This window comes from Hemiscyllium ocellatum, chromosome 15 (assembly GCF_020745735.1).
Source record: "Hemiscyllium ocellatum isolate sHemOce1 chromosome 15, sHemOce1.pat.X.cur, whole genome shotgun sequence".
Classification (NCBI taxonomy): domain Eukaryota; kingdom Metazoa; phylum Chordata; class Chondrichthyes; order Orectolobiformes; family Hemiscylliidae; genus Hemiscyllium; species Hemiscyllium ocellatum.
Window position 1 is genome coordinate 25,627,954 of NC_083415.1, and position 16,846 is coordinate 25,644,799.

Genomic DNA, 16,846 nt, shown 5'->3' on the forward strand with positions numbered 1-16,846 from the left:
TGCTGATGACCATTTTTCGTGAGTTTTCACATATAACTGATTACAATGTATCGTATGACTCTAAGACACAAGGGTAACTAGCCATGCATGATCTATAGTGGCCTCACATGCTAAATATAAATATTCACGAGTGATTACCTGGCATTGTCAGTGTCTATCTAATTTCTTCTAGTTTGCTGCACTTTCCAAATGCACTGGGCTCGAGTGATGTGAGGAGCTGTATTCAGGATGACGCTGCTGGCAGGAGACAGTTCAGATTATGATTACAGCGCCCTCAGCTGTGCCTCTGACAACTCCTTTAATCAAACAATCTACAATGAAACACAGACTCTGAAAGGTGTGTTTTACAATAGAGCTCACCTCATACACTCTCAAGACTACTTGTATAACAGTGCATTCCCAGAAGACCGCAAGCACCATGTTATCATAAATGTTGGGGGAATAAAATACTTATTACCATGGACCACGCTGGATGACTTTCCTTTAACACGTCTGGGGCAGCTGCGATTTTGCCACAATTTTGATGAAATAATGAAAATCTGTGATGATTACGATGTGACATGCAATGAGTTTTTTTTTGATCGGAACCCAGGCACATTTAGGACAATTTTGACTTTCCTTAGGGCTGGGAAATTGAGACTTTTGAGAGAAATGTGTGCCCTTTCTTTCCAAGAGGAATTGTTGTACTGGGGCATTGAAGGTGACAATCTAGAGTGGTGTTGTCGTCGCCGATATCTGCAGAAACTTGAAGAATTTGCAGAAATGAACGCTATTGAGGAGGATCTGGCAGAGGGTGAAAGGATGGGCGATTTTGTTCAACCATCGGGATGTAATCACTTCATGACAAAACTTAGGGATATGGTGGAAAATCCTCAGTCGGGGCTCCCAGGAAAAATCTTTGCCTGCCTTTCTGTTATTTTTGTGACTATTACTGTAGTTAATCTCTCCATCAGTACCATGCCTGACCTCAGGGCTGAAGAGGATAAAGTAAGTTTGTTCTACACTTTAATTGCAATGATTCATGATATTGTAAATTTACAGTTAAATAGTACATTTTCAAATATTACCTTCTAAATATAATTTATGATTTGGTCTCAACACTTCACAGAATTATGCAATCCCACCATTTAGGAATTTACAAATAAAATCTTAACTCACTTAAATATTTGATTAAATTTATTATTTATTACTATATTCAGCTGAAGTCAAATATTTAGATGTAAATCATATTCCATTGCATAAACATTCTACATTCATTTATTAATTGATGTTATAGAACCTTAGAATCCTACAGCATAAAAATAAGCCATTCAGCACCCCATGCTTATGCTAGTTATTTGTAGAGCTACTCAATTAATCTCACTCCAATATCCCCAATCTATTTTTCTGTTTCAAGTATTTATCCAATTTTCTTTTGAATGTGCTTCCACGACCTCCCTGGTGGTACATTCTAGATCACGAGAACTTGCTGTGTAAAAATATTCTTTGTCATGTTGCTTTTGTCTCTTTTGCCAAATGCCTGAACTCCATAACCTCTGGTTATGAGTCCTTCTACCACTTATCAATTACTCCTTATTTAACCCATTAAATCCATTGATGCTTTTGACTACTCTTTATCAATCCTTCTCTATAACTTTCTCTGCTGTAAAGTCCATTTTGCTATCATACAGACATAAAAGATCCCATGGCACTTATTTTAAAGAAGTTTAGAGGAGTTGCGTCCTATGTCTCATGCAATAGTTATCCCTCAATCATATAATTTATAAGTCATTACATTGTTTGTGGAAGCCTGATGTGAGAAAATTGTCTACCTCCGTTCCTATTTTTCAGCCGTGACTTCAAAAGGAATACATTGACTGACTGTAAAGTGTTTTCAGACATGCTGAGGCTGTGAGAGGAGCTTTTTAAATGCAAGACTTCCTTATTCTTTAAGGAGAACAACTCTGACCTCTCCAGTCTCAACACATGTGCATATATGGAAAAGAAAAAGCACTGAAGTATGTTATAGGATGATAAACATGTTCCTTCATTCATATAATCGTATGAGCAGTATCTCTGACAGACAAGGCCAGTCTGTCTTTCTTTCTTTATCCGAGGGAAATGGACTTTGCTGGACCAATATCATTGCCTATCCCGAGTTGCCCTTGAGAAGGTAGTTGTGATCTGTCTTCTTGAACTGCTATAGTTAATTTGGTGCAGGTAAATCCACAATACTGTTGGGGAGAGAAAAGTTCAGGATTTTGACCCAGCTCCAATGAAGAAATGGTGATCTATTCCCAAATCAGGATGGTAAGTGGTTTTGAGAGTTGGTCTTTCTTCTTCCTCTCTTCTTGTCTTTTTGGATGGTGGTGGTCAAGCATTTTGAAGGTACAGTCTAAGGAGTCTTTGTCAATTTCTGCAGGACATCTTGTCGGTAGTACACACTGCTGCCACTGTGTATTGATGTGAAGGGAATCATTGTTTGAGGATATATTTCCACTAGTTTCATCGTTTTGGAAGGTTTAAATCATCAAGATGCGCATGCTCTACAGAGAATGAGTGTACCTATTCATTACTAAATTGGCAACAATATGAGGGATAGCAAAGACAGCACTGATCCAAGGGTTTGGAAACTTGGCAAGATTAAATACCAGTATCAGGCATAAATGCCATCATTTGATCATTTGGAATAAAGTATCACCCAGATGTCTCATGCTCATATGTACCCTTTCAATCACTGAATGTTCTGTACTACCTTTTTCATTAAGGCCATAACTATACCTCAGAATCCAAAGTGCTTCAAATTTAGAAATTTGCATTGAAGTGTACAATATTCCAATTAAGATTGTAAACTTTTTAAATTTCTCATGCCATGATTAAAATTTAACACCTTTTTTTCATAATTCAGTAGGAAATAATTTTGTAAAAGTGTTTCTTTTCTATTTTCTGAAGACAATTTTCCTTAAGATCCAATTCGAAAATAACTTTTAAAATTTAAAGATGCTAGTCATTTTACATTACAAAATCTCTCCAAAATATTTGGTGTTTGATTTTAAGTATCAATTGAATTAGTCAAGGAAGCACCTTGACTTGGGTATCCTACAAGCTAAGCTGCTCTAATGATGTCGTCAGTAAAGGATACACGTGAGCAGGCCTGTTGGAAATGGCAGATCCGTAACTGCAGTCCAGCTTCAGACAAATCAAGAGGTGAATGAGATTCTGTGAAATGTCACTGTCACTTGAGAAAAATAGTCTGAAGTAACTCAGGTTTTTGTAGTGTCATGGACCTCAGTTTATTTTGACTTTTTTTTAAATAACTGACGTTTTGGATTCAGCTAACAAGATTGAGATTGAAGACTTGGGAACTTTTATGAAAACACAGAAAAGCTTATTGCATATACATGTCAACATATGCAATCCTTTACTTTTACAGTAATGAGTTAACTCTTTCTTTATTAAATAGGACCTATTTTAAACATAGTAAAACATTCAACCCCTCAAGCCAATTCTTATATATATATCTTGTTCATCAAAACTTTGGCGAACCTAGCAGCCACAGATCTTGGAAGCTGGGAAAAAGACCTCCAGATTCTCTCAATCCTTTGTGTGAAAAGGTGTGTTGCCATTTCCATTCCAAAATGATCAGGATCTAATTTTAAAGTTAGTCTCCTTTGTTTTGGGTACCTCCACCAGAGGGAAAAGTTTCTTGGTATTTATTCTAGTGAAACTATAATGATTTTATATATTTTGATTCAATCAGCCCCATACCTCCTACCTCAGTTGACTACAAATCAATTTTATAGAACCTATCCTCAAAACAACTCTTTAAGCGTCACTCTGGGCAATTTATGATGTGTCCCCTGCTCTGTACAAATAGAGCGTAGCTTCCCAACTTCTGTCTTTCTTCCCTTTCATTAAATGGCAACTTTCCATTACACTTATAGTTCTTTTCTATATGCCCTTCCAAATGCCTTGATTTCTCACGATTGGAAAGTGATTTGGTTTGTTTTTCCTGATGTTAAGTGAATGGACTCTTATTTTCCTGTGTTAAGCTTCATCCACTCACTTAGTCAATTGGTAATGTCATTGCAAATTGTACCCTATATTGCAATCTTCTGTATTTTGAATAAAGTAAATTAGGCATAAGAGTCAGGCCTGTTTTCAGAATGGGAGTGTAGAATGGATTTGTGAGACATCAACATTTAATTCTCCAAATTAAAACCAACTTCTTGAAGAGAACCATTTCGCATCTCATTTTCCTTCGTAGAAATTAGTACAAACTCACTATCATAACTGCTACCTATAGCCACAAGCTGACAAAGTCATAACATACACAATTAACCTAAATACCCAGAAGAGCACTGTCACAATTATGACTTCCATATTTCTTCATGGATGTGGGCACCACTGCCTAGATTAACTTGTGTGTTACTCATCATAAATTGAACTGAATGACCTGAGGTGAGGGGGCACTCATGCCGCCAGAGGTATGTGATAACATCCCTAAACAGGTTGTTTAGGAAAATAAGTTCAATGTTAAAAAAAAAGGGCATGAGCTGCTTCCTTAAACCACTGTAGTTCATGTGGTTAGATGCAGCCAGTTCAGTTAAGAAGGGTGTTCCTGGTTTTGAACCCAGTGATAGTAAAAGAATGTGGATACTTGTATCTGTTTCCCTTGTCCATTTAGGTCTAGAGTCTATGCATTTGGGAGCTACTGTCATAGGATGTTTGATAAATTACTGCAGTGCATGTTACGGATGATGCACATTGTTGCCATTTTGTGCCAGAGGCAATGTTCCCATTGTTTCTGCTGCATGCATCTCCAGGGTCCAAGCACAGTCGTGCCTTTCAACAGCAGAAATCAATGCATCAGCCACTGATCAGCATGCACAATCTCCGAGCAACTGAGAGGAAACACTGGTCTGAGGCACAGAGAATGAATTTTTAAGATAGGGGATGGAGAGCTGCTAAAGAAGGTGCTTTGTCCCAGATAGTGACGAGTTTCTTTATATGTTGTCAGAGCCGCACTCATCTAAGCAACTGGAGACTATTTCATCACGCTCCTGACTTGTGCCTTGTAGTGTGGACAGGCTTTTGAGAGACAGGAAGTGAGTTGCTCATCACAGAATTCCCAGCCTCCAAACTTCTCTTGTAGTCATAGTGTCTATTTATATTGGTTTTAGTATAATTAAAGTTATTGACTGACTGTCCTTAAGTCAAACAAGCACATGTCCATTAAATATGCAATTCAAAAACTTTGTATCCATTCAATACAAATTTAACCAAATTCATTTGCCTTGGAAGCATGTGGGCTTGAGGGGGGTGGAGAGGGGGCGGCGTGGAGGGAGGGGGGAGGCGGTAGGGATGTAGGTACCATTTTCAACAGATGCAAGGGAAACCCCTCAGATTATTCAGACACAGGAGCTCTCATCTCTTACATTCCCAGAACATCAGACTAGGGCCTGAATCCATAACCTGGGCAGACCAATGGCACCAATCCACTGTGATTCTGCTTGACATGGTCTTTCTCCTGTGTGGGCAAGTGCCAAATGGGACAGTGAGGAGGCAAAAGTAGGGGACTGTGACTGGGGAATAGGCAGTGACCAACAATGACCATTGGTTTTTGTGTAAAGCCAGGAGGAACAGTCCTTTTGTTTTTTTTTTAAAAGACTTACTCTTTTGGGGGCCAGACTTCAGCTTTATGACTCCTGGTTAGGCCACAGGTTAACTTTGACTTTCAGTAAGCAGCTGGGAGATGGACTAGACCTACCTCCCACAGTGATTACTGGGTAGAACATTTATGTGCTAGATGGCTGTACAAAGTCCACAGCAGAAGGATCTCAACACCAGTGAGTGAACTTTTCATTTTCAGTGAGTGCCTAAAGCAGCAATAGCCAATCCATTGGATTTCTTGTACCATTGAGATCAATGAAAAGGAAACTTGGAGAAGATGTACAACAGATGACTGATCCTGTCTCTGCCAAAGTTGGAAGTTCAACACTAACGATGGAAACAGAGATCATTATCAGCTTAATATTGGCAGAGGTTCCATTTCTGTCCTCCACATCATTACGTCATATGTTAAAGACAAAATAAAAGCTGTTTTAATGATTGCATTGATAATCATGTGCATACCTCAGGATAAACAAACAACTACAGATTTAACTAATAGCAGTTGTTCAATAACATGGACTGAAACCTTTGAATTGCACAAAAGTTAATGAATGGCTGAAACCTAACCCCATTGAGCTACGTTATTGTGCCACTGGCATGGATCCTAAGATGATACGTACTTTTTCATCAGCAATTTTTAAAATAGAGTTGCGAAACTGAAATTTTTAGGTGTTGTAGATAATGTTGGGCCCATTATCATAACATAAATTAATTTGTGCTCGAAATTCGGCATTTTGAAATGTTCAACTCAGTCTGTACTATTTCTTTGTACAAAACATTTTTGAATTCATGGGCTTATATTTCAAGGTTCAGATATTGGTGCAAAGCTTTATCTCATAGTACAGATGCTTTGGCAACTCTCCACTGATGCCAACATAATAGTAATCAACCCAGAGGCTGAATCAGCAGGCACACAGTACATTGGGACTGAAGCTGGCATAATGAGGGAGACTTGATCTGTTGTAGATGAAGACCATTAGGGGATCAAGGGATATCTGTGGCCACACACTGTTCCAGTAGAGCCTAGAAGAAAATTCATGCTCCTCCTGTTCCTGTACTTTTTTGGCATATTTTATCCTTTGCCACTCGATTCGAGAGGATTGCACATTGTTATGAGGATCTGGGTGAGTTTAAGGTGTAGGTTTGCTCGCTGAGCTGTAGGTCTGATATCCTGACGTAACATCATCAGTGGCAACCTCCAAGTGAAGCGAAGCTGTTGTCTCCTGCTTTCTATTTATATTTTTCTCTTGGATGGGGTTCCTGGGGTTTGTAGTGATGTCATTTCCTTTTCATTTTCTGAGGGGTTGATAGATGGCATCTAGATCTATGTGTTTGTTTATGGCATTGTGGTTGGAGTGTCAGGCCTCTAGGAATTCTCTGGCATGTTTTTGCTTAGCCTGTCCCAGGATAGATGTGTTGTCCCATCAAAATGGTGGGTTTTTTTCATCCGTGTGTAGGGCTACGAGGGAGAGAGGATCATGTCTTTTTGTGGGTAGCTGGTGTTCGTGTATCCTGGTGGCTAACTTTCTTCCTGTTTGTCCTACGTAGTGTTTGTGGCAGTCCTTCCATGGAATTTTGTAGATGACGCTAGTTTGTCCATGGGTTGTACTGGGTCTTTTAAATTTGTTAGTTTTTGTTTGAGAGTGTTGGTTGGGTTTGTGTGCTACTAGGATTCCGAGGGGTCTTAGTAGTCTGGCTGTCATTTCTGAAACTTCTTTGATGTATGGTAAGGTGGTTAGGGTTTCTGGCTGTGTTTGGTCTGCTATTCGTGGTTTGTTCTTGAGGAATCTGCACACTGTTATTTGAGTATCCTTTCTTCTTGAATACGTTGTATAAGTGGTTCTCCTCTGTTTTCCGAAGTTCGTCTGTGCTGCAGTGTGTGGTGGCTCATTGGAATAGTGTTCTGATACAGCTTCGTTTGTGTCTGTTGGAATGGTTGCTGGTGTAGTTAAGTATTTGGTCAGTGTTTTGTCGGTTTTCTGTATACGCAGGTTTGTAGTTCTTTGTTGTCCTTTCTTTCGACTGTGACGTCCAGGAATGTGAGTTTGTTGTCGGTTTCTTCCTCCTTGGTGAACTTTATGCCTGTGAGGGTGTTGTTGATGTTAAATGTCTCTTCTATCTTGTTTCATTTTGTGATGACCAAGGTGTCATCTACATAGCGGACCCAGAGTTTTGGTTTGATGGTTTGTAGGGCTGTTCTAGTCTTTGCATTACCGCTTTTGCTATGAATCCTGATCGCGGAGATCCCATGGGTGTCCCGTTGGTTTGTTTGTAGACTATGTTGTTGAAAGTGAAGTGGGCGGTGAGGCACAGATCCACTAGCTTCATGATATTTTCATTGGTAATGTGATTGATGGTGGTTGGGGTGTGTGATGGTCTCTTCTAAAAGTGTGGTAACTGTTTCCTTTGCCAGGTCGATGTTGATGGAGGTGAATAGTGCTTTTAAGTCGAATGAGATAATTGCTTCGTCTTCCTCTATTTTGGTTATTTTGATGATTTTTAGGAATTCCTGAGTGGAGTGGATGGAGTGCTGTGACTCTTCTACTAGGTATTTCAGTCTTGCATGTAGTTCTTTGGCCAGTCTGTAAGTTGGTGTTCTGGGTAGTGAGACTATTGGTCTGAGGGGTCTCCTGGTTTATGGATTTTTGGTAGTCCGTAGAATCGTGGGGTGTTGGTCCCGTCGGGTTACATTTTTTGGAATTCCGTCTTGTTTAATTGTCCGGAGTTGTGCAATTTTTTTTTAGGAGATATGTAATTTTATTTCCTAGTTGTGAGGTGAGGTCTAACGCCACCTGTTGATAGGTATTGGTGTCTGTGAGTAGTGCATTGGCTTTCTCTATGTAGTCCCTTCTGTTCAGGATGACTGTAAGCCGACCTTTGTCTGTAGGTAATATAACGATGTTTTTGTCTTTCTCGAGGTTTTCTAAGGCTTTCTTTTCTTGTGTGTTCAGTTTGTTTCCTTCCCTCTTTCGGGTCAGAGTAGGTGCAACTGTCTGTCTGATCGTTTGTTGTGTTTCTTCCGTGAGATTGTTGTCCTTCAATGTGGTTTCTAATGCCGCTAGGAAATCCTTCTTGTCAGCGTCTCGGTAATTGAAATTTAATCCTTTTTACTAGTACCGTTTTTCTGAGACTGATAGGGTTCGGTCTGATAAGTTCTTTATCCATGCCCCTGTGTTATCAGTTTTGTCTTTTTTTGTGAGTTTGTCAAGTTTATTCTTCAGGTTCTGATTTTTCTTTATCTGTGTTTGGTGTTTATGGCTTGTTCTACCTCGTCTGTCCATTCTTGATTTGTTGCTTGTTTGAATAACGGTTTTTAGCACGCAGTTTCCCAGTTGTATTTTCAGAGTCTGTGGTGGGCGTCATTGATTAGTTCTCGGAGCTTTTTGTTCTATTAAGCATCTGGCTTGAGGTGTTTTTATCGGTGGTTTATATTGGAGACATTTTGGCAATACTTGTTTTCTTAAACTTCATGCAGGAAGTCCAGTTGTTTGCGGGTTGAACTCTCTCGGATGGCATTCCATTCCCATCTTCGGGCAAGTTGTAGCATGTTGTGCCCATAGGTTTTTGCAGGGTTTGTGAAGGTTTATAGCTCAGGCTGAGGTTTAGGGTGTAGGTTTGCTCGCTGAGCTGTAGGTTTGATATCCAGATGTTTCATTACCTGGCTAGGTAACATCATCAGTGGTGGCCTCCAAATGAAGCGAAGCTGTTGTCTCCTGCTTTCTATTTATATCTTTCTCCTGGATGGGGTTCCTGGGGTTTATGGTGATCTCATTTTCTGTTCATTTTCTGAGGGGTTGATAGATAGCATCTAGATCTATGTGTTTGTTTATGGCATTGTGGTTGGAGTGCCAGGCCTCTAGGAATTCTCTGGCATGTTTTTGCTTAGCCTGTCCCAGGATAGATGTGTTGTCCCAGTCGAAATGGTTTTTTTTTCATCCATGTGTAGGGCTACAAGGGAGAGAGGATCGTGTCTTTTTGTGGCTAGCTGGTATTTGTGTATCCTGGTGGCTAACGTCCTTCCTGTTTGTCCTACATAGGGTTTGTGGCAGTCCTTGCGTGGAATTTTGTAGATGACGTTGGTTTTGTCCATGGGTTGTACTGGGTCTTTTAAGTTTGTTAGTTTTTGTTTGAGAGTTTTAGTGGGTTTGTGTGCTACTAGGATTCCGAGGGATCTTAGTAGTCTGGCTGTCATTTCTGGGTGAGTCTTAATGGAAAACCCTAGAAATATGGCAGAGAAGTGGTGCACAAGAATAAGCTTGCTTTCATCAGGTTGCCCTCATTCTAAGAATATTTTAAAACACAAACTACTCTGAACATCTTTCAATTAAGGAGAGCTACCTTATTAAGGTACTGGTGCTTGTATTTTGCCTTGGATGTTGAACAGTTAAATACTTTAACTTTTTTTGTTTGTCTGATTTGCAGACAACTCCTACTAGTATCTTGTATCCTTCATGTTGTTTAACTCCTAGGGTTTCATTTACCTGTTCACTCTTCTTGAAATCCCTCAATTCTACTGTGATAATTGTGTTTTTTGTCAATGCTACTGTCCATCTTTGCCAAAATTTCCTGATCTTTTTAACAGGCCTATTGCCCAGAATATTTAGCTTCCAGCCTTGGTTCTGATTCAAACATTTATCTGATGGGATTGAGTATTGAGGTTTTTTTTCTAAAACAATCAGCAATATTATAGCATGCACAAGGCTTAACAAATTGAAAGTCAACAGAAAGGTTCATCCTGCTCTTGGTTGAATCTCAGATACCAGTTTGCTGAAGAAGCTTTTAGTGTTCCAGAGTGTGAGCTTCACCAAAGCAGAACATTCATGCTGAACAGTCTTTTTTTTAAAAAAAAGGAATAGCAAGACATCTATTCAACTATTTAACAAACTTCAGGTTATGTTTCCTGACTCTCATATTCATTTGTTTTATTGCTTATCTTTTTTTTTCTCCTCATAGGGGTGAAGCTTTGGAATTCAGTACCTCACCTGGGACATGGGGTAAATAGAAAGAGGAGAGAGGCAGATTTTTAATTAGTAGTGGACTGTGGAGTCAGTAGAAAAGTGGAATTGAGGCTGAGGTGAGATCAGCCATGGTCATATTGAATGGCAGAGCAGGCTCAAAGAGCTGAATCACCTACTCCTGCACTTAGTCCTCATGTTCTACATAATATTAGAAAATTCTATACATTTATTTTCATTTAAACGGCACTGTTAGATTAAAAGAGCATTACAAATGGACCAATGAGACATCAAAGACATAAGAAAATGACTTGGTTACTAATCAAGTACTTGTTTAAGTATTCAGAAGATGTAGATATTAACATTATAGAACTACTATCATGAACTGTATTATCAAAAAGGTAATGTACCAAAGAGAGAGAGAATATGGTTGGGATTTTTATCTCTTTTCATAAACACTGCGCTTAATGTTCGCAAGAACTTTTAGACGAGTTTCACTAATGCTAAGGGATTTTGTAAAATTTTGTTTTATCATGTTTGCTTTAGAGCACAGTTGTTATGTTTTGCTATGACATGATGCTATAATCCATCAGAATGGGCCGAAAGTTTAAATAATTTGGCAAGTATAGCAGTCTTAGGTTTTAAGCCATGACAGAATTTGGATTCGCTATGATGGCTTCTCCTAACTACAACAATATATTCTGTTACCGTTAACACATGAAAAATGACTATAGGTAACATACCCCATAACGAATAAGTTTCTTCAAAAAGCAAAAGAACGAAACATTAGAAAATGACCACTAGAAACCACAACTAATAGTGGGATGAAAAATATATTTATCCGATGAAGAAAAACCCATAATTCCTGAAGAATGTGGTAAAAATAGTGTAAAGTGTGACAAGACCTTGAAAATGTAAAAAGAACTTTTGAAAACAGTCATTTATTTATTGATCTTTACTTGTTCTTTTACCTGCAGGGAGTATGCTCACAGAAGTGCTACAATATTTTCATTGTGGAAACTGTCTGTGTAGGCTGGTTTTCGCTGGAGTTTGTGTTACGATTCATTCAGGCTCGCAGCAAATTTGTCTTCCTGAGGACTCCACTCAATATCATTGACATTATAGCCATCTTACCCTATTACATTACCCTTCTGGTGGACACTACATCAGTGGAAAATGGAAAACCTGGAGGAGGAAGCAGTTACCTTGACAAGGTGGGCCTTGTTTTGCGAGTCCTCCGTGCCTTGAGGATTTTGTATGTGATGCGGCTTGCCAGGCACTCCCTGGGACTACAGACACTGGGGCTAACAGCACGCAGGTGTACCCGTGAATTTGGTCTCCTCCTTTTATTCTTGTGTGTGGCCATTGCACTTTTTGCCCCCTTGCTTTATCTTATTGAAAATGAAATGTCTAGCTCGCATGAGTTCACAAGCATACCAGCATGTTACTGGTGGGCTGTTATCACCATGACGACAGTGGGCTATGGAGATATGGTGCCTCGAAGCATTCCAGGCCAAGTGGTAGCATTAAGCAGCATTTTAAGTGGCATCCTTCTCATGGCCTTCCCTGTAACTTCCATTTTTCACACTTTCTCTCGCTCATATGTGGAATTAAAGCAAGAACAGCAAAGAGATCAAAGAAGGTTACAGATCATGATTAAAGCTAAACCACAAATGAACATTATTTCACAAGAAAATGAGAACTTATTTTCAAGTCTGTCTTCTGAACCAAGAGAAAACTAAACTACGTTGTTTTGAGTTAAAAAGCAGTTACGAGAAACAACTTTCATTTGTGAAACATGGTGCATTTTCTTTTTGCAGGGAAAGAAATTTGAGTAGCAATCTGATATTTATAATTCATACTTATGAATACGGTTTTTTGAGAATGTAGCAATAGGCCAAATACTTAAGTTTGATTTCTAGGCATTTTTTCTTCAAATCTAACCTATAAGGGACTAGTGAGACAAATTTACATAGTTTTGAATGTTGGGAAATTTAGTGTGAACAAACTGAAAAGTTGTTTCAGCATTGAATGTCACTCTAAGCAACCTAGAAATCGTTACCAAATCAAAGTCATAACTGTATATTTGTAATAACTCAACACATCACACCAATGACTGTCAAAAGTAAAATGTAACCACCTACCATCATTCTACATTAACATGATGTTGATGAGGATTGTCTGAAATATCTGAGGAAACAGTAAGCCTTTTTTTTAGTAGGTTTAGTTCTAGATTTCAAACTATTTGCCTTCCCAAACATAAACTGCTTCACGTGAACTGCAATCTAATTGGTCAGGAAATCATGGAAATAATCCAAAGGCTGATATGAAACAAAAACTCCAGTGCTTCAAAAGATTTGCATGGAATTTACATTCTCAGTAAGCAAGGAACCTACAATGAGTACCTGTAAAATAAACAATTTATACAAGATCAAGCTTTAAACCAGAATCTGAGCTTTGAAAGATATTTCACTCCTGAGCACTAAACAGTCAGTTTTTTAAAAAAATCATGTGATTTTGTTGGCAAACTCTTGCTAAATAGTTGAAATTATAGATAATTTTACTTGACAGTGGGATTTCTTTTATTGAGCTATTTGACAAATTTTAAGGAATTCTGCAATTCCTGATGAGTGTCTTCAGAATAGGCCATACATTTAACTCTTCATTCGGATGATTCCTTTTGCTGAACTGCTTAAAAATAAAAACTATGGTTGGAGACTTGTGTACTTACAAGTCTTGTGTGCCTTGACACATTGTCAGCTTTTAAGTTGATGCTGTGACTAGCTTTCTTGTGAATTTGCTTCATTGTTATTTATGTTAACATTGAATGTGCATTTGCCATTTTAGGCAGAAGTTACAAGAGTTGGAAATGTAGCACTTTGGATTCAACTTCTGCCTGGGTGGAGCATTTACATAGTGTCAAAAACAGGTCATTTGGCTCAATTGGCTTGTGTTATTTATCCTCCACACAAGCCACCTTCGAATCTTTTCCATCTAAACCTATCATTTATATGAAATTTCTATTCATTCCATCATTATCTGTTAATCCAGTTTCCCCTTAAATACACCAATGTCATTAATAGCAACTACCTTTTTTTTGTGATAGCAGGTTTTTACATTCCCATCATCCTCTGGGTAAAGATGCGTCTCTTGACTTTTTATTAGGTCGTATCTTGTATTTACACCTACTAGTTCCACTCTCTCCCTTAAGACCATGCAATTTGGAATAGAATTACATAGAAACACAAAGGATAAGAAAGGAATCGATCATTTGACCCTGCAAGCCTACTCCGCCATTTGTTATTATCATGTCTGATCATCGAGCTCATTCGATACAATTAGTTTCCCCCGCAATTCAATGAAATCATGACTAATCTGATAATCCTCAATTCTCACTTTCATATTGTATCCCTATAACCCTTGATTCCTTTAATGATTCAAAATCTGTCTTGAATATACCAAACAACCCAGACTCAACTGCCTTGTGAGATAAAGAATTCCACAGATTCACTACTCTCTGAGAGAAGAAATTCCTCCTCTAGCTTAAATGGAAAGCCCCCTTACTCTGAGATTATGTCCTCTGGCCCTAGGCTGTGCCTCAAAGGGAAACAACCTCTATGCATCTACTTCGTCAAATCCCAAAAGAATCCTGTATCTTTAAGTAAGATCTCCTCCCATTCTTCTATATTCCAATGAGTACAAGCCCAACCTATTCAGTCTTTCCTCATAAGGAAATCCTTCTATGGCCTGGACCAGCCTAGTGAAAGTTCTCTGGACTGCCTCCAATGTCAATGTATCTTTCCTTTAGATAACAGACCCAAAACTATTTGCAGTATTTCAGCCATGATCTAACTTGTCTTGTATTGTTTTTATACTCCATTCTCTGAAATAAGGATCAAAATTCCACTTGCTTCCCAATTACTTATGAAGCACTAGCTTTTTGTGATTTATACAGTAGGAACCCCAAATACCTCTGTGCTGCTGCTTTTGCAGTCTTTCCCTGTTTTAAATAATACTTGGCTATTCTACTTGAATATGTGGGGCACAATTGGGAAATTTGCAGACACAGGGCTTGGTGTTGGGAACCCGGCTGTTGTTTTTATACATTGATTTGGACTTGAATGTGTGGGGCACAATTGGGAAATTTGCAGACGACACAAAAGTTGGATAGTGTAGAGAATAACTGTAAGTTCCAAAAGGGCAGCATGGTGGCACAGCGGTTAGGACTGTTGCCTCACAGCACCAATTCCTGGGTCCAATTCCCGCCTTAGGCAACTGTCTGTGTGGAGTTTGCACATTCTCTGTGTGGGTTTCCTCCGGGTGTTCCGGTTTCCTCCCACAGTCCAAAAATGTGCAGGTTAGGGGAATTGGCCATGCTAAATTGCCCGTAGTGTTGGGTGAAGGGGTAAATGTAGGGGAATGGGTCTGGGTGGGTTGTGTTTCAGCGGGTCAGTGTGGACTTTTTAGGCCGAAGGGCCTGTTTCTACACTGTAAGTAATCTAATCTAAAAAAAGTATTTAACTCCACACTTTCATACTATGTTTCATCTGCCAAGTGTTTTTCCCCAAACATGTAACCAGTCTATATCCCTTTGTAGACATCATCTGTCATCCTCACTACCTGCTTTCCCACCTCTTTCTTTTTTGTCCATAGAGTTAACGATAATAGTTTAACGTCTGTCATTCAAGTTATTAACATATACCATAAATAATTGTGGCTCCAACATTGTTTCCTGTAGCAGTCCACTAGTTCTGTCGAAACATAGAAAACAGGCAAAGGAGTAGGTCATTCAGCCATTCAAGCTTACACTGCCATTCAATCTGATCATCCAACTCAATATCCTGTTCTCACTTTCTTCTTCCACCCTTTGATCCCTTAACTATATCTAACTTCTCCCTGAAATAATTCAGTATTTAGGCCTCAACTACTTTCCGTGGCAGTTAATTCCACAGACTCATCAATTTCTGGGTGAAGAAATTCTTCCTCATCTTAGTCTTCTATCCTTAGGCTGTGATCCCTAGTTCTAGACTGTTTGGTCATCAGGAATATCCTTGCTGTATTTACCCTGTCTAGTCCTGTTAGAATTTCATAGGTTTCTGAGAACCTATCCTCATTCTTCTAAACTCCAATTAATAAAATCCTAATCAATCTAGTCTCTCTCTTCATATGTTTGTCTTGACATCCCAGGAATTGGTCTGGTAAACCTTTGTCGCACTCCCTTCATAGCCAGATAATTGTTCCACAGATAAGACCAAAATTGCACACCCCAATGTGGTCTCTCCAAAGCCCTATAGAATTTCTGTAAGATATCTGTGCCCATGTACTTGAATCCTTTCGCTATGAAAGTCAGCATACCATTGTCGTCTTCACCTTCTGCTGCAGCTGCATGCTTCTCTTCAGCAATAGGTGTACAAGCACATCCATGTCTTGTTGCATCTCCCCTTTTTCCAATCTATTGTCATTCAGATAATCTACTTTCATGTTTTTGCTCCCAAAGTGGATAATATTACAGTTATTTGCATTATACGTCACCTGCTATGTATTTGCCCACTCATTCAACTTGTCCAAATCATACTGAAGCATCTCCGCATCTTCCTCACAGTTCATTCTCTGACATAATTTTGCGTCATCTGCAATGATTGGAAAAGTTCCCTCATCTAAATGATCAATATATATTGAGGAGCAATTGTCATCCTGAAAATGATCCCTCTATCCCAATCCTCTGTCTTCTGTTAGTTAACCTATCCTCTATTCATTCTAATATACTGTTCTTATTAAGTAGCCTTATTGGCAGCACCTTATCCAATGCCTTTTCAAGATCCAAATGTATCAAATCTACTGCTTCCCCTTGTCTCCATGCTTGTTACCTCTTCAAAGAACATGTAAATTTATCAGGCATGATTTCCCCTTCATGAAACCATGCCAACTGTGCTTGATTACATCAAGTTTTTCTGAATGCTCTGCTATTACATCATTTAACATTTTCCAATGACAAATATTAAGGTAACTGACTAATTGTTACCTATTTTTGTATTGGGGCCTTTTTTTGGGCAAAAGCCCGACATCAGGAATAAAGGCAGTGAGCCTGAAGCATGGAGTGATAAGCTAGAGGAGGGCGGGGATGGGGAGAAAGTAGCATAGAGTAAAATGGGTGAGTGGGGGAGGGGATGAAGGTGACATTACCTATTTTTGTATCCCTCCCCTGTAAATAAGTGTTAGATTGGAGATTGACTTTTCCA

At 39.0% G+C, this 16,846-nt stretch overlaps 1 protein-coding gene across 1 annotated transcript; it reads left to right on the forward strand.

The window, feature by feature from the left end:
* The first annotated feature begins 228 nt into the window (after nucleotides 1-228).
* On the forward strand, nucleotides 229-12,349 carry kcng1 (potassium voltage-gated channel, subfamily G, member 1). Its single transcript, XM_060836004.1, has 2 exons — nucleotides 229-987; nucleotides 11,585-12,349. The coding sequence occupies exons 1-2, from the start codon at nucleotides 229-231 to the stop codon at nucleotides 12,347-12,349; spliced, it is 1,524 nt and encodes a 507-aa protein (XP_060691987.1).
* Nucleotides 12,350-16,846: the final 4,497 nt, after the last annotated feature.